This window comes from Protopterus annectens, chromosome 2.part1, assembly GCF_019279795.1.
Source record: "Protopterus annectens isolate FY-2018-M chromosome 2.part1, PAN1.0, whole genome shotgun sequence".
NCBI lineage: Eukaryota > Metazoa > Chordata > Ceratodontiformes > Protopteridae > Protopterus > Protopterus annectens.
The window spans coordinates 1341866220-1341888475 of NC_056729.1; the positions used below are offsets into that span (position 1 = coordinate 1341866220).

The 22256-nt window shown below is 36.9% G+C and overlaps 1 protein-coding gene across 1 annotated transcript in view; it reads left to right on the forward strand.

Annotated features, from left to right (window-relative positions):
• Positions 1-22256, forward strand: part of ACOX3 (acyl-CoA oxidase 3, pristanoyl) — a 1839061-nt gene that overhangs the window by 1711222 nt on the left and 105583 nt on the right. The window contains exon 16 of the mRNA XM_044062802.1: positions 13522-13586. Within this exon, the coding sequence (XP_043918737.1) occupies positions 13522-13586 (65 nt within the window). The remainder of the gene's footprint in view (positions 1-13521; positions 13587-22256) is intronic.

Genomic DNA, 22256 nt, shown 5'->3' on the forward strand with positions numbered 1-22256 from the left:
AAGGAAGACAATTTGTGCTTTGTTCAGTTTTAAATATTTCAGTAGATTTGATCTCTTGCTAGAATTGTTTAAGCCATTGCTATTTAAATATAATAAAGTTAAGTCCATCTTAGGTTATTTAGACTATGTATTTTTTGTTTTTTTTTGTGACTATTAAACATTTTCCTCTGATAACTATAAAGTATATGTTTGAGCTTTTAAAGGGAATTATACTTTGAGTTTTTACCAATAAAGTAATGTTTTTGTCAGGCATACTAAAAAATTTTTTGTGAAATAAAGTTAAATTAATTAATATTACAAAACTAAGAGCCGCACTAGCCATGGAATGAAAACATTCCTAATCTGATAGATACGCCTAAATCCATCAGATTATTACTCATACTTTAACAATCCAGAACATCTGAGCTCCATAAATTGAATTTTCATATGGAGAATATTTGTAATAGGAATAAGCAGTATTTATATTATTTTGAACAGATGTAGTACTATTGTAGAATAGACAGACTTCTAATACAATATAAATGTCTACATATTGTATAAGCAATTAATATTTACATGGAAGATAGATGACAAGCAATTCATAGTAAAGTAGGATGTATCATATATAAAACCTAAGTAAAAGATTGTAACACACAGTTATTTAACATATTCACCCTTATTGATGAATTCTTTCAGAACTTATTACTTAATATAAATAGATGGTAATAATATTTATACCTAATGTTTATGATACAATGTATTTTACTGGATATATCAGAAGTTATATTTCATTGTTTGCCAGAATTTAAGTAATCACTTTGTTGGTTGCTAACTTACTTAACGCATCAAGTTTGTTTTATGTGAACATTAATCAAAATTAGTGCATTTTAATTATCAGTGCATCCCTCTTCCCCCCATTTCCTACACATAAGGCTTTTTGTATCTGTCATTTCTTATTATAAAATGAGTAAAATTATAGGTTAAAAATAAGAAATTATGATTAATGATAACAAGTTCCCTTTCCATATTCATAAATTGCCATTTTATGGCATATACTGAAAGTTTTTAGATTTAAATGGCAACATTCTATTTTGTATAATCAGAAAAGGTTAAACTGAGTGATTATTGTCACTTTAATACTATTTCTTCAGAATGTGATTGTTACATTCTGTGACATTCCTAGTCCAGGCTTCTGTTGTTTCCCTTGAACAACTTTGTCAGTTTGATGTCATGTATAAAACATTAGTTACCTTGGTAACAGCTTAAATATTATGTATGGTCAAGATGGGTTACAAAACCACAGTTCAAGTTAAAGCAGTTATATGACTTTTTATGCACATTTACTTATATGCGAAAATCATCATGCTTCCCCTGATGTTTAATATAGTGTATGTCATTTATGACAAGTTAAAACAGTAGTGTTATTATACACAAGCCAATGTTATTAAACTGCGTGTCTATTGTCAATTTAATGCTATTTGTTCAGAATATGATTGTTACATTCTGTGACATTTTAAGTTCAGGCTTCTATTGTTTCTCTTGAACAACTTTGTCAGTTTGATGTCATGTATAAAACATTAGTTACCTTGGTAACCGCTTAAGTATTATATATGGTCAAGATGGGTTACAAAAACTACAATTCAAGTTAAAGCAATTACATGACTTGTTATGCATATTTACTTATAATAAGAAAATCATCATACTTCCCCTTGATGTTCAAAGTAGTGTATGTCATTTATAACAAGTTAAGACAGTAGCGTTATTATACACATGCCTATGTTATTAAATCCTGTCTTTAAAATCTAAATTCAGCAGACTGCTTCATCTTATATGACGATTATTTATTTTACATCTAGATTTACTAAAATCATACATTTCATAACTATTCTGTGTGAGTTTGTTTTGTCTTTTGCTTAGTTATTTCAGAGACCACAAGCTGTAATGCTTACTCTTATTATTAGCTCCTTCCAAGCATGTTTATACAGTCCGTCAACTTTAAATTATGAGACCCTTTTAGTTTCTTATTTGTTATAAGTATATTTCCATCCTTACATACACACATTTCAGTACTCCAAGCACGGGCAACAATGCCCATCCAGTTTTGCCAGAATACCATTCACTAGTTCATGTGGTGTGTTTTCAGGCTCTTCTTAAAATATCCAAGCCAATATTTGTCCTGTTCCATTTTACCAGCCTGTTCTATGCAATGGCCATTCTGCTAGTCAACCACTCAACACACCTTCCATTCCCACAGATATTTCCACAAAGGAAACCTGATGACTCTCTAGCACTTCCCAGCAACCCCAAACACCCCTAAAATTAGCTATCCCCATATGCTCAACACATCCAAGCAAGCTCACCTCCTAAACCACTGCAAGGGGTATTACAGAAGACCAAGTGCTCTTAGTCTTTCACAATAACTCAGACTTCCACTCTTATGTAAGTCCTTAATGTGTTTGGACCAAAATACATTTTAAATATAAAATTGCGCTTATTATTTATTTATTTTATAATCAAGAATCAACTTAATGAGCTAAACGAAGTGTTGGGAGACCATCAATATCTGAATATGTGGTTTAAAACAGCCCTTTTATTATATATATATATATATATATATATATATATATATATTTTTTAAAACCAAACACTTCATTACCAAGAATCATCTCAGATACTCCTCAGAGCCATTAAGCATTATTGTCACTTTGTCACCATTACCATAGCAATCACCATTACCATAGCAACCTGGGAGCGTCTATTTCTGTTAAGTGTGTCTGTGTACTGCATGCCCGAGGCTCGCGATGCACCTGAAGCAAAGCTTCACTTCACCGCAACTTGAAGCCTAAATTCCCTCCCTTTCAGCGAGTCAGCAGCCAGGAAAAGAACGGAGAGCAAACAGATAAAAAAAAAAAAAAAACTCCACAAGCCCCTATAACAAAAAATAATGCATTCTTCCAGCCTATCCACCTTTCGCTCAGCAGGTGTATAAACAAACTATTCTCTGCCAAAATATCCCAAATCACAGTTTTATCCACCCTTTCCCCTAGATCCAGGCTAAAATTCCAAATGTCTCTTCCTAATACACAAGCATCAGTAAACCTCGATCATAAGCTGCAAGCCACAGTTTCCCTGAGACGAAAACGGCAACATACAACAGCTGCCAGACACAGCTGCATCCATACATCATGTTAGGCTTAATCAAACAGCACTCAAAGCTATGATACCTGCCATAATTGATATTAACTATGTTTAGACAGAACAATAATGACATTTGTAGTAGCTGTCAGACACAGCTGCATCCACGTACACCATATCAGGATTGATCAAACAGTACTCAAAGCTGTGATACCTGCCATAATTGATATTAACTATGTTTAGACAGAATAATGACATTTTTACTAGCTTCCAGACACAGCTGCATCCACGCACACCATATCAGGACTGATCAAACAGCACTCGTAGCTGTGATACCTGCCATAATTGATATTAACTATATGTAGACAGAATAATGATGACATTTGTACTAAGAGCTTGCTACTGTTATTTAACCAGGATATACATGGCATTTATAAATCATACTTAAACTGAAGAAGGCATTAGTCTCCATGACCGCTTTTTTTTTTCAAAATACTCTACAGTTACTGCTATTATATATGATGTTAATTTGTTACATTTGAGTCTGAACTCTGATGAATGGTACCTTTTTGAATTAATTACTTAAATTATTATATGTAAAAATGAAAAATGAACAAGATAAGTATTCATTGAGTTCAAGTAGGGGAGTAGAAACTTCTATGTTTGTATTATATGTTGCTTTGTTTGGCTTATATATAATGTAAATAGTAACCCATCTTGACCTAGCTTTGTGAAGAATTATTGGACTCTTTGAACATTCTGAATAAATCATTACTATTTCTCAGTTGTTTAAGAAACCCTCCTTTTTTATAATAAGAACAGATGACAAGCAGTGTACCATTTCTGTTGATACTTTGAAAGGTGTAGTTGTAAGAGTTATTTTTTGGGACAGCTATCTTGGGATCAATTTTTTGTTTCTTCTTTCTTGCATCAGTCTAACAATTTGTTTCTTTTATTCTTTTAAGAGTAGGGGCCATCCATTCCATTTTGTCTGGGATAGACACTATGTTGTTGTTTTTGATGAATATAGGAGCTTCTTCTAAGTCATTAACGGTTCTCATCTCATTGGCAAAAAGTATTTTTATATTGGCTGGAAAGGCCAGCTGTGCTTTAATGTTGTTTTGTTTCAACAGTTTTATTATTGGCCAGACTTTTTTCCTTTGTTCCAGTATTTTGGAAGAATAATCATTGTCAAACTTTATCAGGCTTTGATTGTATTTTAAGGGTGAATTTCTCCAAGCAGATTTTAATATTAGTTCCTTGTCTAGAAATGAAATAAATTTTATAACTGTGGCTCTAGTTGGAGTATTTGTTGAGTTAGAAGCAGGTTTCCTCAGTGCTGTATGAGCCCTTTTGATTCCAAATGAAAGTCCCTCTTTCAAGTCTAAAAATCCAGGAATCCAGGTTAAGAATGAAATAATGTCTTCTCCCGCAGTGTTTTCAGGCAGACCAAAGATCTTTATGCTGTTTCTCCTTTTCCTGTTTTCTAAGTCATCTATTTTGTTAAGCAGCCATGTATTCTGTTTAAGCAGAAATTCTTTTTGGAATTCTTCCTCTTTGAGTCTCCCTTCAATGTCATTTAGAGAAGTCTCTATATTTGTTATTTTTGTATGGTGTTGCTGTAATAGTTCCTTAAGAGTATCAGTCTGTTTTTGAGAATTTAATTTGAGGTTTTCTAAGTCATTTTTAAAGCCATTCATCTTCAAAGATAGTTCCTGTAAGGTAGATGTTGTCAGTTGCAGTTCTTTTTTCAAAGCAGCATCTGGATGAGAATTCCACGAGTTGTTCATATTCAGTGACTCAATATATCTCCAAGTTACTTGACAGGAAAATTTTTGTATATCTCCACCAAAATTGATATTTATGTAGTTTAGTAGTTTATCTATAGATTTCTGATGTTTTAAACTTGAAAATAATAACATTTTCCTATATTATTATACTAGTTTATCAAGCTCTCAAAATTCACTGCTTTCAGGTTGCCATCTAGGCTCTGCCCCCCTCCTCATTGACCTTTTTGATAGAGATGTTATGGAATACCTTAAACTTTTAAAAAGGCATAACTTAAAACTTATAGAGAATTTGACAAATTAATTGAATAATTGGGAGAATAACATCAAAGCAGTTGCTCAATAAGAACAGTTCACATTTGAGCATTTGCGTTTTTATAATAATATCGAGCAGCACATGAACCACCTAAGAATGGTTAAAATAAAAAAAGTTAAGGGATATTGCTGATTACGTGAATGGAAGAGTATATCCCAAGCCCCCACCGTCACAAGTTCGGACTACAGTTCTTACTATGGGGGATGAGTCTACCATAGAATACACAAACAACATAGGTGTAACAAATAATTGTGGTCCTGATCAGAACCAATTTTGAATAATGCTAATGGTTATTCAACAGGTATGAGTTTGGATGAATTTCCACCTTTAAGAAGGTCAGAGAGACCTAAGGGAAGAAATACTCAAGTTTCCAGGCAAGATCAACCAATGGGATAGTTTTTTTTTATACACCGGCCTGCAGGAATCAGAGACAAATATAGCAAGGGCAGGGCCCCCCTTACCTTAATCAGTCATGGAGAGGAAGACAGAATTGGAGATACTGAGTCAATTAAGTGAAAAACCTCTGGGGAATCAGATGTGACTTTCAGTAACTGTGAGATTGTTCTTATTAAGGAAGGTAATTTAAAAATTTACAGTTATTCCTATACTAAGATTGATTCAACAGTCACATATATTTTATCCAAGGGAATTACTTTTGTGCCTTACTTTAAAATGGATTATGTACCGATGATTTTGGACTTAAGGCTGTTGAGAAAATTAAATTTTAGATATTTTATGGGGAATGTACCACATTTACAAGAGAATGAATGTAGGACTAGTAGCATTTATAACCCACCCCTACATCTGGTTCTTCAGATCTTTCAAAAGGTATGTGAATTCGATTTTAAAAATTATATAGAAAATAAGTCTAATAAGTTTTATAGTTTTAATCTTAATTTGGATGAAAAGAATATGTTGTAATTTGGTAAAGGGCAACAAATATGGTTTATGAAGCTGCATAAATGGGGATGGGTGGTATTGATAGTTTTGATTATAATAACAGAATGGAACAAATACTGGATTTAGTGGTTTATGAACAAGTATCCATTAATGAAGTAAACAGGGCATATCATAAAAGTCATGAACAAATTAATGATTTATTTATTGATAAATGTATTGACTTTGACATATATAATTTGTTGAATGTGATGCACTAGTCATGTTCATTAAATTACATAAGAGTATGCAAGAACCACCTATGCATGCTGTTGTGGATGGTCATAATAATTCTATTACTTTGGTCTGTGCCAAATATTTAGAGAGTAAACTTAAGTCGTATTTGAAAGATGAATTATAAATAGTTAAGGATTCATGGAATTTTTGAAAACTGATTGATAAGTTGGAATATAATTCCAGTGTTTTATTAATAACTATAGATGTGAAGAATCTTTATACGGTCATTCCCCAGAACATAGGGATTGAATGGATTGTTGATTTTTTTGAATCTGAAGGAAGTCCCACAAGCTGAAGTGAATTTATATTAGGAGCTCCTGGACTTAGTATTTCCCATTAAACAAGATATAATTATTACTCAGTACTATCTACAAAAGAGTGGAGTGGCGAAGGGTTCCCCAAGTGGTTCTGTGTTTGCAAATATGGTAATGGCAGCTTGGGAACACAAGTTTGTGTTTTATAGCCAATTTAAGGAAATTTTAGACTTTCAATCCATTATTTGGATGATATTTGTATCACCTGGAAAGGAAATGGTGATGAGATGTTTAGAATTTATTACATATATAGGAAACGTGACTAATTTTTTAGATTTTACATATTAAATGGATGTGGAGAAAATATCATATTTGGATATTTTACTAATTAAGGATAGGTTAAACAATGGATATATTTGTAAAATATACAGGAAGAAGACCTATTCAGATAGTATTTTGCACTTTACTAGTATGCATCCAGTACATCAAAAATGTTCTGTCATCAAATGGCAACTGGTGAGGGCAACTCGGATGATTACAATGGAAAAAGATTTTTTTGAAGAATGTTCTTATTCAAAGGATATGTTTAGGAAAAGGGGATACCCAAATGATTTGTTGGATAGAATTAGGACAAGAAGTTGTGAGTAAAAGATGGAGGGGATTTTATAAACCAATTTTAAGTGTTTGTTGAGGGGGAGGTGATACTACACAAATAATTGATTTGCAGATGGGTTGAAGTGGAAATAGGAATCTGGTAATAGACATAAGTTTACAGACACCTTTTGTTACAACTTATCATTATGAACATATTATGATAAAAAGGATTTTGAGTAAGAATTGGCCACTGATTCGTGAAGGATACTTAGAAGTAAGATTGGTGAAAATCCTGTGACGGTATGTCATAGGGGCCTTAACTTTAAAGAGATTTTGGAAAGGCGATGTAATAAAGTGAAAAAGGGACAAGGGGGAATGAGGAAATGTGGTTTTTGCCATCATTGTAAGTTTATGAAAGTGGCTAAAACCTTTAGCATAAAAGGAATGTAATGTTAGATTAAAGGTAAATATAACTGTGAGCCAAAGGGGGTCATATATGTGGCTATGTGCAATAATTGTCCTAGTTTTTTTGTCGGTGTGACCAACCATAAACTAAAAGAAAGAGAGTGTGTGAACATGAATATAATATAAGAAGGAAAAACTTGAATAATGCATTGGGCAAGCATATAAATGAATTTCCTGAACATACATTTAGATATACAGTTATAGATCAGGTAATCCAAAATGAGAGGGGTGGATTTTTAACACTTCAGTTAGAGAAGAAAGAATTAATATGGCAGATATGTCTTGGTGTGGAAAAGTGGCCAGGTCTAAATGAGTTTAGTTCTATCACATGTACTTTAGAATTAAAAGCACTACAAAGGTAGTAAATAAATGATTTTAAAGATTTTTTTTAATTTATTGTATTGAATATTACGTTGCTTAATAAAGGAATTGTATTAGTGGGGATATGTGTATTTTTGTCAATGAATGTATGACGACACGGAGGGTGTGTCTGCATTGACCAATAGTATGGCTCTGTAAAGGTATTTAAACATTAAGCCTATGATAAGAAGGAAATATGCTGAAGTTCATATTATTACATGAAAGCGCTTATGTGGCTTTTCTGTGTTGCGAATGTTTATATGTTTTTATATTTTGTAGTCATATTTAAAGTCATATTAAAAGTGGTGATTTTAAATATCCTGGCACCATTTCTTTCCCGGATGTGGTTCGTTTAATTGTTATAGTTTGTCGGTGGATATACATGTTGATAGGGTCTGTATCATAACATCGAAGTGTCAAAACTTCGAATGTTATAATATCAAACCCAAAACCAGGAAAGCTAAAAACCCCAAAGACTGAGAACAGAAAACACGAAACACAGAAACACTACAAACTATTTCTATGTTGGGGGGCTTCACCCCCCACACACACACACCCTCCTTAAATATACCAACTCCGAGATCGCACCACATTGGAGGAAATAGCAAAGCTGTGGAAACGGCCCACCAAATTCTTTCCCTGGGAAACAGCGGCTTCGCTGTTGTCAGTCTTCGAGGTTTTGGGTTCCATATTATAACATTCAAAGTTTTGACACTTCGATGTTATGATATAGACCCTGTTGATCATTATGATGAACATAGTATACAGCTGTGTTAGTATAACAATAGATGATAGAATGATCACTGCTGCAGTAGCATCCAATTCCGTCCCCCTTGTTTTTAGTGTGTTTTGTATGCCAGGATTTGGACATCAATTTTTCTTTTACTAAGAATGGCTTTGCAGGGCTCAGTTTGCATGAATGCTCTGAAGGGCTTGGCATCCAAACCAGTATTTTTAGACAACTTGTCTTGAGCTGACTAAAAGGATTGAGAGCATTGAAGGTACCCTGAAGCCTAGGATGCTGGCCAGCTGTTATATCCTATGCAGGACATAACCCATATTGCTTAGACTACCGCAGCAGTAATCATTTGAACATCTACTGTTTTGTTAACTTTATTGATATATCTGTATTTCATAGCATAGCCTGCCTAATTAGCCACATTTAGTACCTTCTGGCCATCTTGGATATGGCATTATTGACTGGACAACAGTAAATCAGAGAAAACAAATGGCTGTTGTAGTACGGGGTGGAAACTGGTTGTTTTGTGCCCACATGTCAAGAAAATCTGCTATAATAGAAGGTTTGTTCCATAGCTGTACACTCTGCTGTTCTGCAATTTATAAGACTGCATTTGCCACTGACTGTTCAAAACTTGATTCTTTTTAGATAACAAGGACAGCACGGTGGCTTATTGGAAAGATTTCTGCTTCACAACTTAGAGTCTGGGATTCAGTCATCTGAGCTGAGACTTTGGGAATCAGTTCTGACTTTCATTCACTGTCTGTACATTTGGGTTTCATGGATAGGCTTGTAAAGCTCCTGTGGTTGTTAGCCTGGTATACATCGATGAACCTATGCGCCTATGAGTTTGTACATTTTTCTTCTGTATGTGTGAAGTCTTCTCTGCATACTACAGTTTACTTCCACCTTCTAAAAATATGCTGCAGGACTGGTAACATTAAATTGCCTTTGCATTTATATTGTTTTATTTAACCTTACTGCTGTTGCTTGAGTTGTGACTGAAATAGGTATGTGGACCAGCCAGCTTCCCCAGTATCAAATGTTACATTAAATAGAAATAAACTGAAATGCAAGCTTTACGCGCCAACTTGTGGCTTTTAAGAAATAGTCTGAAGCAACAATGTGACATTATGGATCCACTAAGTGACATTGCTGTGTTTATTAATCCATGAGATTAAGCTAAAGCAAAGTTTGTTGTGTGTGACTCCACTTAAGTCAATTAGCATGTAGTCTTTGATAAGATAAAGAAAAGTACATACAAGTGATAGCAATATTTCAAGTTCCAAAAATACATCTGAAGAATTTGAAGAATCTCTTCTTAAGGAATTAGTGGTAAAAAAAAGATGCCAATAAACGCACAAGATGGCTTGAACTGCTCAGGGGATATTCAAGGTAATTCTGAAATATAAAAGTGGTCTTAAGCTGTCGATGGCCTAGGTGCAAAGTTATTTTGACAGGAATACATATATATTGCATACTCAGGAGGATTATGGTCAAGGTCAGTAAAAATAAAGAGACAGGGAAGTAAAACCCATTGAGAGTGCATAAAGTCAGTTAGAAGAAATTGTACATTTTTGTAGGAAAGGTAGGCCTATTGACTTTTTCTTCAATTGTTTTCTATACTTTTAAGGTAAATGTGTTCATTAACTGACTTTTTTACTTGCAGTTTAATCTGTATCTGTCTCATAATTTGGAGAGATTTTGAATGCATGTTTTACTTCTAGTCTCCTCATTTCTTTTAGTTTTCTGGCTTCATCCTTTCTAACTTTCCACACCTTTCAGCCCCAGAACTTGGATTGAAGCTCCACAGCAATGTTTTTTCTATATTCATAAAGGATGCATACACCTTCAAACTGGTAGCCCAACATAACACATCTGAGATACTTCAGGTGCATCTAACACTGGTTAAGACAGCGATTCAGGTCATAGCCTGCTATAGGTCCCCAACCATGTCCCAAGACTCACACTCCACATTCCTAAGCACCCTGGAGAATATTAGGGTCCAACCTAACACTCTCATACTAGGCAACTTCAACTACCCCTCCATTAACTGGGAAAACAACTCACGTATCAATACACTTGCCCAACGTTTCCTGGAATTCATTAATTCCAATGCCCTGGACCAGCTCGTTCTTACCCCCACTAGAGGTAGCAACATCCCTGACGTGGTCATTACTAACATGGGCGACTGTTGCTGTACACCAATAGGCGCCTCTTCACTGGTTAGATCCGACCACAAACTAATCACCTTGGAAATCCACATACCCCTCCCATCCCTGCCACCAACCCCCTCCCCCCACAAAGGTAACTACGATGAAAAACTTTTCCAAAGCTAACTTTGGGTTCCTAAAAACAGAGATGGCCAACTTCATGGCACCCATGCAAATGGAGAATAGTTGCATGACTGCCAAATCATACACCAGTGCACTGTATGAACACGTACACAAATGCTTGGATCTCGCCATACCCAGTAGAACCAAGAGACTCTCCTCCAAAAAAGGAAGCGAATATGGTGGTCCCCTGCCATAAACAAACTCTACAACAACAGAAGGAGGAAACTGATGCTGAATAATGTGAAGTCCCAAGACTAGAAAAACTCCCTTATCAGCCTCAACAAAAAGTTGAGATCCCTCATCAAATCCTGTAAAGCTAGCTATGAAAACAGAATTGCACTGGATAGTAAAGACAACCGCAAGGCCTTCTATAGTTATGTAAATAATCTCCACGGCAATACCCAGATTTGCTCTGAGCTGCTGCACAATGGTACCTCCTTTACCGAGCCAACAGATATTGCCAGTATACTGGCTAACAGATTCAGTACCAACTTTACCCCCCCCCCCCCCAAAGGTCCAATCACAATACCAGTAGATTGCCAGGCCCTCAGTAGTACTGCTGCACAGGTTAAAACAGCACTGTCCAAGACCAAGAATACAACTTCTGTGAGACCTGACAATATCCCTGGCTGTGTTCTACATGAACCACAGAGTGAACTGGCACCTCACCTGTGTGCCCTGTTCAGTTACAGCCTCACCTCAGGCTTTGTCCCTAAGGAATGGCGCACTGCTACAGTCATCCCTCTCCACAAAGGAGTGACTACAGACCCTGGGACCTCTCGCCCCATTACCCTGATAAGTCTGATATGCAAAGCTATGCATTCATCATCATGGGCCTTATAAACAAGGATATAGGGACTGTCCAAACTCTGGGTCCCACACAGTTTGGTTTTGTGAAGGGTAGATCATGCCTGCTCAACTTTGTTGACTTCTTTGAGTCAGTCACCAGAGCTGTGGATGAAGGCAAGGTGGTTCATACAGCCTACCTTGATCTGGCCAAGGCCTTTGATACCATTCCCCACTCATGAATCATAGAAAAACTCAGTAAGCTAGGCATCAACCCCTATATCATTAGGTGGGTTGCACACTGGCTCACAGATAGAACCCACAGTGTAAAAGTAGCTGAATCCAAGTCAGACTGCCAACTAGCCACGAGTGGAGTCACACAGAGTTCAGTCCTGGGTCCTCTTCTATTTGGTATCTACTTCTCTGAAGTCCAGGCCAGCACAAAGGAACTCTGGCTGACAAAATTTGCAGACGATTATAAGATGGGCGCTGTTATTAACTCCCCAAGTGATGTTAACATCCAACAGAATGGCCTCAACGACTGGTGTCAGAACCATGGCCTTAAAGCTCAATGCCAAAAAATGTGTCGTCATCCCCTTTGGGAAAACCCGGTTCCCATGAATTACCACATTGATGGTAGTCAGCTGAGCACAGAAGGCATTATAAGAGATCTGGGAACACAGGTTGACAGCAACCTCTGTTTTGATCACCACATTGCCACTGTGGTCAGAAAGTCCTTCTGTGTGGCACATCTCATTACTAAGAGTTTTGCATCCAGGAAGAACGATGTCATTGTTTCCCTCAACTCTTCCCTCATTAGGTCAATCATCGAGTACAATGTCCCATTTGGCATGTACCTCACTAGACACCTGCAGCAGCTGGAGAGGCTGCAAAAGTACCTCACAAAGTGGATCCTAGGCCTTAAACACTTGTCCTGTATGGACAGACTCAAAAAACTCCAACTATTCTCTGTCTCATATCGCCTACTTACAGGCGATCTCTGTTTGACTTTCAAAGCCAACTCTGAACCAGCTCTGTTAGAAATTCTACATCTAAAGAAATTCCAATCCCTCTGCACCATAAGCTCCAGAGACCTCAACCTCATTACCACAATCAACAGAACATTCTGGAGGGACAGGTTCATAACCCAGAGACTGCCCATGCTATGGAATAGACTATACATGTCAAGCAGAGCACCTCGCTGACCCTCTTCAATGTGAAATAGAAAATTCACCCCGGGGATAACTCCAGTGGGTCTACTCGACAGAGGCAATGAGAACTAAGGTCGGGTTGGACGATGCCAGGGTAATCCTATGGCTAGGCTCGTAAAGGCCCTGGGCCATTAGCCTAGTATGCACCTATGAACCTGTGAGCCTACACACGTAGTTGTTTCATTCTTAAGCCTTTAATAAGTATAATATGTTTACTTCTTTTAATTGATAAAAGTTTCTCAGAAGACATTTGGCAAAACCATGCTTACCATTTTAAATGTCTGTTGTCTTTATATGTATATGTATATATAGGTTTTAAGCAATGCTGTTTTCTTTGAAATGTTCTTTCTAAGTTTACCTGCCTTGTGTTTAAATTGTGTTTGCAGGGGGATATTTTAGGAGTCAGGAGCCTGCTATCATACAAGATGCTATTCTGAAGCTTTGCACACAGGTAAATATCAAAAAGCTTATGTGACAGATAAAAACTAATGAATATTGGAAGTACTACTTAATTGTGATGTAGTAGTAGAGAGACAGGCACAACAAGTTTAATTACAATGTGTTGAAGTGTAAATTTCATTTAACTTTCTGCATATCTGTTCCTGTAGAACAGGTGAAATTTTCTTGATCTTATTTTGAAATAACTTCAAAGCTTCAAAACAGGCCCTGTTAATTAAAACATTCCATCCATAACCCCCTTTTTCCCCATTTTGCACATGATGTGAGGGTGTCTCATCAGCACTGACCATCATCTAGAGCCAGTGTTTACCATGCCAGTTGGCTAGCCCTGACAAAGAATTCTCTTAGTAAAATATACACTTTCATGTAAGATTTAACAGATCAAAACTTATTTAGTGATTAGTTGCATTTTATTGTAACAACCAAATAATAAGTAACTTTGAATGCCCTTTTAGTGTTTCTTCAACAATGCATCTAGCCCCATATGCAGCTGCCCCCTTCCCACTTCTGTTATAGATTATTTCTGCCATCTGTCACATGCTTGTTTGAATCTCTCAGTTGATTTATTTTCAACTGTTTCCTACAGGAGTATATTGCACTGTCCCTCCACCCTTTCAGAGGAGGTACATTATCACTTTTGTCCAGAACTAAACTACTTCCAACTTTTGTTTGCGTACTTTCATCTGTCTCATGTCTTCTAATGAATTCTACTCTTTCCATCATTGTCCTTGCTTTATTTTGTGTCCATACCATGCTCCAACCTTCCCCTCTTCAGAATGTACTTAACTAGCTGCCTTAATTTCCAGTGTTCTGCATACTGATCACTGCTGCAGTAGCCTTAGCTATACTTATTTTATCCTGCCAAGGATATAACAGCATAGCCAGCCATCTTCATGTGCCAGAGCTATCAAGCAATTTGACCTGAGCTGAGTAACAGACAAGTTTGGGAGAAAAGTCCTTCAGAGCTTTAATGCCGCTAAAGAGTACACTGCTCTGAGGCTTTTGAGATTGACGTCAGCTTGTGCTTTTCTTTGCTGAGCAGGTAAGTTCCCATGGGGGGATACATTCCATTTCATATAATTTGCTAATGTTTTATTACTTTCTGCTTCAGGAAAGTTATTTTAAGTTAGGAGTGTTGTTATTTAATGGACTGTCTCGAGACTGTAACATCCTTTTAAACAGAGCACTCATTTCTTTCTGTCACTTTAAAAGTAATGTAAACTAACTGAAAACGTATTTTCTGTGGAGAAGTTGTGTCTCTTTTTCCATTGTGAGGTTCTCATGGTGTTTTAAAATGTTTTTTGCTGTTTTTTTTTTCTGTCAAAAAAGATTTTTTTGTGGATTAATAGTTTTACTGGCATTTGCTGCTTGTCTTCCCAGGGAAAGAGGTGCCATTTTTGGCTTGACAATGGAACAGACTACCAGTCCCTTGGTCGGTCCTTCTTCCTACAACAAGAAGAAAAAGTTATGCAAACACCTCTGCTACCACAGCAGGATATTAAATTGCCTTACCTGGAGGTGGGTGACTCTGCTTGCCCATTTGTTGTAATTTAGTCCCCTCATCTTTTACCCCAGATTTCTCTGATGTAGCACCTACAGCCACAATAGACCAGTGGTCAGCCACATCCTCTGTGTCTTTTGGAATCCCCTTAGTGCGCAAAGGAAAGTCACTCTTGTTGGCCCTGGGAGAAGGAACAGGGATGGTTTCACCGTTGTGTCAGAATGCTGTGCCCGTCACTGGGGAAGCAGCTGCTGTCATTAGTAAGGCGGTTGGCCTCATTTTGCCTGGAAAAAGAAGCAGAAAGCCGACCCTGTGTCTACCCCTCCTCAAATTTCTTTAGATAGGAGTAGTTTACTGCAACTGGCTGAGGGTTTAATTCAGGCTGTGGATCCTTCTTTTAAAGTAGTTTCTGGTAAAAGAAGGATTCCTCTTTTGCTGAAGAGATTCAAGATTCCGAATATGATCAGGAAGATGCAAGGATATATTCATTTTCCTCAGCTTTCTGATTCAGACTCAGAGGAGAGCTCAGTTTCTGATTCTCTCTGTGGGGTGTCTCTTTCTCTGAAACTATTGTTAGAATGTCCCAGGGTTTATCAGTGGAAGAACACAGGTATCTTAGTCACTCAGAAAATGCAATGAGTCCTTAAAGAAGAATTTTCCAGAATCTACACCCATTCCCCCTGTCCTGTCTGCCTTAGAGGATGTGTATTTAACTGCCCAGTTTTCTTGACAGTCAGTCAGCTGTCCCTAAAAAGGCAGATAGGATGTATCAAGTTCTTCAGTTTTTTATTGTTCGGTATGGGAAAGGTATTCTTCTGCAACTTTGGTTTTCAAATTTTGAAATTGTCACGCTCGTATGCTACAGTTTGTGAAAGTATGACTGATGTTTTATCTACATTTTCTTCTTGTGAGAAAAATCAGTTATAATAACTTGGTTTCTTCTATTACACAGGTTACTACTCCTTGTTTGCAGTGTGTATAAATGACTCTGTTGATACTTTTTCCCCGGCTGTGGCCACTTGTACTGTTTTAATGAGGTTTGCTTAGCTGCATTCTCAGAATCTCCCAGATAATGTTAAAAAGAGATTTTAAATTCTCCCTTGGATAGAGATTTAGTATTTGGCCCATCTGCTACAGAAGTGACCAAAAAGAGCAATGAAAGGGGAAAGCTGAGCCATGGAATCTCGAAGGTTTTCAACCCTCTTTTTCAAAGTTTCCAAGGATTTTCTTTCTCCTCATCTATTTTGGCTAAAAAATGGAATAAACAGCCTCAACAGAATTCAAGCAATCAGATGTTTAAGATGTAATGTATTTATTGTGTTTATTTATTGCTATTGTTTACTGGGAAACTCTGACTGGGCGCAGTTCCCATTTTTGGCAGAGGCCCAGGGAGAAATGCTCTGTTTTACAGAATTGAGTAGATGGCAGTTTTACAAAATTTACATAATAAATTTACATGCATACATAGACTAGTAATGAAATGACAGTTAATTGAAAAGTAATAAATGTACAGACATAGAGTAGTAAATGTGCATACGTAGAATAATAAATGAACATGCATAGAATTATAATGGTATGACAGTTAACGAAAATGGGACAGTTAAATAAATTCAGCAAAATATTAGCTAATATCAAGCTTGTAAGTGGGTTTCAAAAAGAAGTTTCAAACCTCTCAAAACCAAGGACACTCCAACAAGTCTGAATAACTGTTCAAGAGACCTTGTGACCCCCTCCCTCCCTGGTCCTTTTTCCTTTCCAGAAAGTCTGAATCTCCATTTTTGTCTTCGGCAACAGATTTTTTCAGACAAATGGGTTCTGAAATCATTCAGCAGGATGACAGATGGCAGTGGGAAGAAATTCTTCATTTCCAGGGAGTCATTCCTCATCTGCAACTCAGACTGTTTTGCTTCCACCTGTTCTTCATTCCATGCTGTCAAAAAGAGTGATAGGACCAGTTCCTCCTTCCAAGGTAGGAAGAGTTTTTCAAGAATGTTCTTAGTGCCAAAAAAAGATGCTTGGAAACCAGTTCTGGATATTTCTTTTCTAAACCCATTTGTTATAGTGCCCAAATTCAAAATGTTGTCACTTCATAACCTTTTACCTCTTCTTCCTTATTTAATTTTCCTGGTAACACTAGACTTAAAAGATATTTGTCATCCCATCCCTATTCATCCAGACTTCAGGCATTTCTTAAGGTTTGTGTGTCTGGATGACATTATCAGTTTTGTGCATTACCCTTTGGACTGTCCACTGAACCAAGAGTGTTCACAAGGAGTATGACTCCTGTCTTAGCCCACTGAATGCTATAGGGTATCCACATTTTTCCATATTTAGACAACTCACTTATCTTTGCAGAGTATTTTTCTAAATATTAGCAGTCTCTCTGTTAGGTAAGATATCTCTTGCACAAACATGGTTTCCAAGAGAACATTCAAAAGTCTTTCTTGACTACCTCACATAAGATTATGTCCCTGGAATGTTAACTAGATGCCTTAATTCAAAGAGTTCTGTCACAGGAAAAAAAAAGGTTTTGCAGTCAGACCTTGGTCACTCTGAGGAATGCCTCTGGAATTTGGGTTTCATGGCATCTGTGATTCTCATGATACCCTTGTCAAGACTCCACACGAGAAAGATACTGTAGTATCTGAAATCTATTTGTTCCCAGCATCAACACCCTTTATCTTTTCAGATCCTAGTGATGGGGTTTTTCAGAAGAGAAGTAATTGTTGGAGAGAACAGATATCCTTAAATCTGGGTATCCCCTTCCCCTCCCTGCTCCAAAGCAGTCAGTCACCACAGATGCTTTGAAATTGATTGGGGAACAGTTTCTGGAGAGATAAAAGTGCACACGGTGTGAGACATCAAGGACAGATGCAAGCACATAAATATCAATGAGATGCTTGCTGTGCTCAAGGCACTCTCTGAACTATCTTTGGTCCCCGGGACCTCTTCAAGTTGTTTTAGGAAGACAACCAAGTTCTCCCTTCTTTGGGAAATGGCCTGGGACAGTTACACTAGAAAATCATGTATTAGCAAATGGAAAATGTTTTCTAGTTGGTGCCACCAACATAATCAGCATCCATTCAGGGCTAGTTTTTTTTTTTTCTAGTTTTACAATATTTGTGTGAGTTACTATATGGCCTTTTGTATTCAAATATCAAGGTTCATTTATTGGCCATTTCAGCTTGTGCATTAACAAATCTATTATACCAACTTCCAATGTAAACAGCAAAGAAAAAAACATTTTTTTTTTGATTTATCACACAAATTATTTCATCATCCAAAAAAACTCACACCTCTCTTCCCTTCCTTAATAATACCACTGACAATATACATCTTAAATTCAACTCCTACTTTATACAGAACAATACTGTCTGTGATTATCTTTCTCCTGTCCTAACCAGTCAGCCATGACTTTCCTTATATCCATACTCATAAATCAGTACATACCTGACTTCTCCAACTACAAACTTATTTCTGTGTTATCCTCAACTTCATCAGTATCATAAGCCAACATAGGAATAATATAAGTCTGGTATCTTCACAGTTCTTGGAGAAATCATATCCCATCACCATCTTACTGAAGTTTATTCTTTCGGCCTCAGTCAGCCCTCTCTTTCTTGATTCCATAGCCATCTGACTGACAGGCAGCAAACAGTCAACTAGAAACAAAACTACTCCTTTCTGCCCATCACTGCCAGTGTCCCACAGTGGTTAATATTAATCTCCCACTTAATCAACATTTTTATAAACAATCCTCTCACTGCCAGTTATCTCACTAGCATTGTTCAATAAGTTGACAACTCAACCCGTATATGTACAGCCGCATCCCTACCAACACTTTAGAACATCACCCAAAACTCTTTCACTGCTATCAAAACACAGGTAAAAGTTGCAAATCTACTTTTAAATCCTTAAAAAAAACGTAGGCTCTTTACTCCTAAATATTATCAAAATGGAGCACAGCCTTTCAAAATTACTTTATTGCAACAACATAAATATTGAAACTGTGATGCCAAGAAAACTCCTGGTCACCCTAATCAACAGTAGTTTCTTATTTAACCAACAATTATTGCAAGCCATTAAAAACACACCAGGAACTCAACTCCTTCTATAGAACAACATGCTACCTGACAGACAATACAAGACAAACACTATACTTACCTTCTTCCATCCCTACTATATGTTTCACCTGTTCCTACAAGCCTAAATACAAAAAGCTGAACTCTCTGCCTGTTACAGTAAAGTAACCAATTTTTTTTTGCTAACCTTATGTATAGGACTCATCATTTCAGAGCCCTAAAATGACTAAACTCCCTTAGGCTGCTCACTATTCCCTTCTATCCAGCAAACCTTTCTACCACTCCTCACTGTTCCCTTCTACCCAGCAAACCTTTCTACCACTCCTCCTCAATTTCCCTCCAATCTTAATCCCCAATTTGCATTTCAGTTTCTTTCTGACCTTTCTATTTTATCCATCTCATTCACATTTTCTCCATATCTCTCTTATAACCAGGTTCATTGTCAGTATATACCCTACTATTCTTATTCCCACTATCCTTGACTCATCAGCTATGCAATGTTTCTCCCCCTCTTTTGACCTTAACTACTGTACGTCTGCCAACTAATGTGTCACACTCCTTACCTCAAATGTATTTATTTATTCCTAACATCTGTACTGGATCCCTCCTTACCTGTGTCTTAAAAGTCAGATCTAATGTCTGCATGTCAAATATATTGCAGATAAACTGTTTGCATATTAAGTGTTTTATACTTTGAATATAATATCATTTATAATGTCACCACAGAAGAAACACCTGTTTCATCTTTGCATAGGTTCTCTGCAGAGCAGTTATCCATTTGTATCTAGATGTCTCAAGAACTATCTGTGTAATGTATATTTGTAAAAAAAATGTTTTGTCATGAGTATCTTAAATGCATCTGCTGGAGCTTTCTTTTCCAGGCCTCTTATGCATTATTTGAAGGTCTGTAAGGTGCTAAAAGAAAGTGTAGTTTTTTAAAATGCATGAAAAAAGGTAGGGTGTTGCAAGTGGCAGCGAGTATCAAATCTACTAGATGATACCTGTTCATGGGGATCTGTCTCCCCAACTACTGTGGTCTTTTTCAAATATATCCAAGCTAAAGTCCTCAAACAATATACAGGGTTTAGGCTGATATAGAGGATATTCCCCCACCAAGTGTATTAGTTGTTGTACAGGTGAATTCAGGTATCTTCAGCTCAGGCTAGTTAACTGTAAGTATTATCAGCTTTGGAGCAGAACCTCTGAGTTCCTCTGAATAACTTATGATATATCCTGTAAGAAATGTCAAACTAAAATGTAAACCAACTCTGAATCCAGGCTTCACAGAAAATGATCTGGCCCCCTACATGTATTTTGTGTTTGCCCAGATCCATCCCCATAAAACTGGCCCTTCTCTATTTTTCTGCAGAGCCACCCATATATTATTTTTGCATCTTCCAGAATTCCAAATGTACCTCTTGTCCTTGATTTTTTCATCTTTTAATTACATCCATATCTGGCTCAGTGTGGATAGCAACCAAGACTGTTTTTGGATGGTCCTGACCACAGCTAGACATGCCACATCTGCCACTAATGCCGATCTAGTAAAATCTAGTAGACCGAGCCCACCATATAATGATGAGGCAGTAAGTTTCTTCCTAGCTAGTCTGCATTGTTTGATATCTCATACAAAGTTCTTAAGAGTGGTTTGCAGCTTTTGGGTGAGAGGATGTTTTGCTAGTCCCAGTAAGCATCTAGCAAGGAGCAGGTGTTTGGGGAGGATACTCATAAGTAATGCAGCTATTTTCACCATCGAAGATAAATTCAAGTTGGCACTTCATTTAGTCTTTAAACTACTAAAGGTTAACCTAAAGCTTAGTACCTGATTTAGATTACATGCAGTCCCTGGATTACAGACATCCGACAAACGGACAACCCATAGATATGAACGGGTTGCCTCAATGTCAGAAATAATGTGAAAATAAATAAAAATTCTTGAAGTTGCCCAAATCTTACCGTGAAAATGAAGAATTATGTTGTACTTTCCTTTTCCCTGTTCGTGAAGCTGCTTGCACATCTTGTTAGAGCAGTTACTTCCACCTTCACAGAGAACAAGAGATCCAGTTGGTTAAGTGATTTGTGTTGATGATCTGATTGGTCAAGACCGCTGTCTTGTACAGTACAGTATTGAAGCAGTTACTGTACAATAGAATGGACAAATGACATTGCAGCGCACTAGGGTCTAGGTGACAGTAAGAGGTCTGGCAGAGGTCTGAAAGTTCAGGAAGAGTGGACAACATTTGTGAAGTATAGCTTAAAAAGCAGTAAGTTTAACATATTTTTTTTTGTATGGACCGTTGTACTGTACTGTAGTGTATGAACATAGTTACTGCACTGTTATACCTTACTTACAGTAGTGTTTTTATTACGACAGTATACAGTATTATCTTTAAGATTTTTTTTTAATTTGGAAGTGTTTCTAAAGTGTTTTATATGCAAAGAAAAGTAAAATAAATAGTAGATTGAGGCAAACATTTGACTAAGTGACATTTCATAAGAACCATATGTACATGTCTTGACTTACATAACAAATTTGACTTAAGGACAGACTAAAAAATGAATCTCGTCCTTAACCCAGGGACTGCCTGTACAGAAGATCATCTCAAGAAAGGTTTGTTCAAGATGGATATCCAAATATTTATAAAACTACACCCACCTAAGTCCTGTATGTGCTGTTTCGTATATTACACCTGTGCAAGCCTGATTGATATGACAGGTGATTGTCGTATCCCAATTTACTTACAGACCAGAGATATTGCTGAGTTCTTTAAATAACTCAAAAATTTCTTGAAGGTGCTTCTGTGGGTGCACCACCCACAAGGTCCAGTCATCTGAAAACTATAGATTCCTAAGGGTCTCTCACATCTGAATAGAGATCCCCTGTGTCATCCCTGCTTCTTAATATATCAGCTAAGGACCTCGACTGCCATTATAAATAGGCAGGAGGAGGAAGAAATCCTTGACAGGTTCCTCACTGTGAACAGAAGGGAGCAGAGCACATATTACTGGTTATGAGTTGTGCCATAGGTTGAGAGTAAAACCATTTGTGTTATTATACAGACTCCTCCTTAGTACTAAA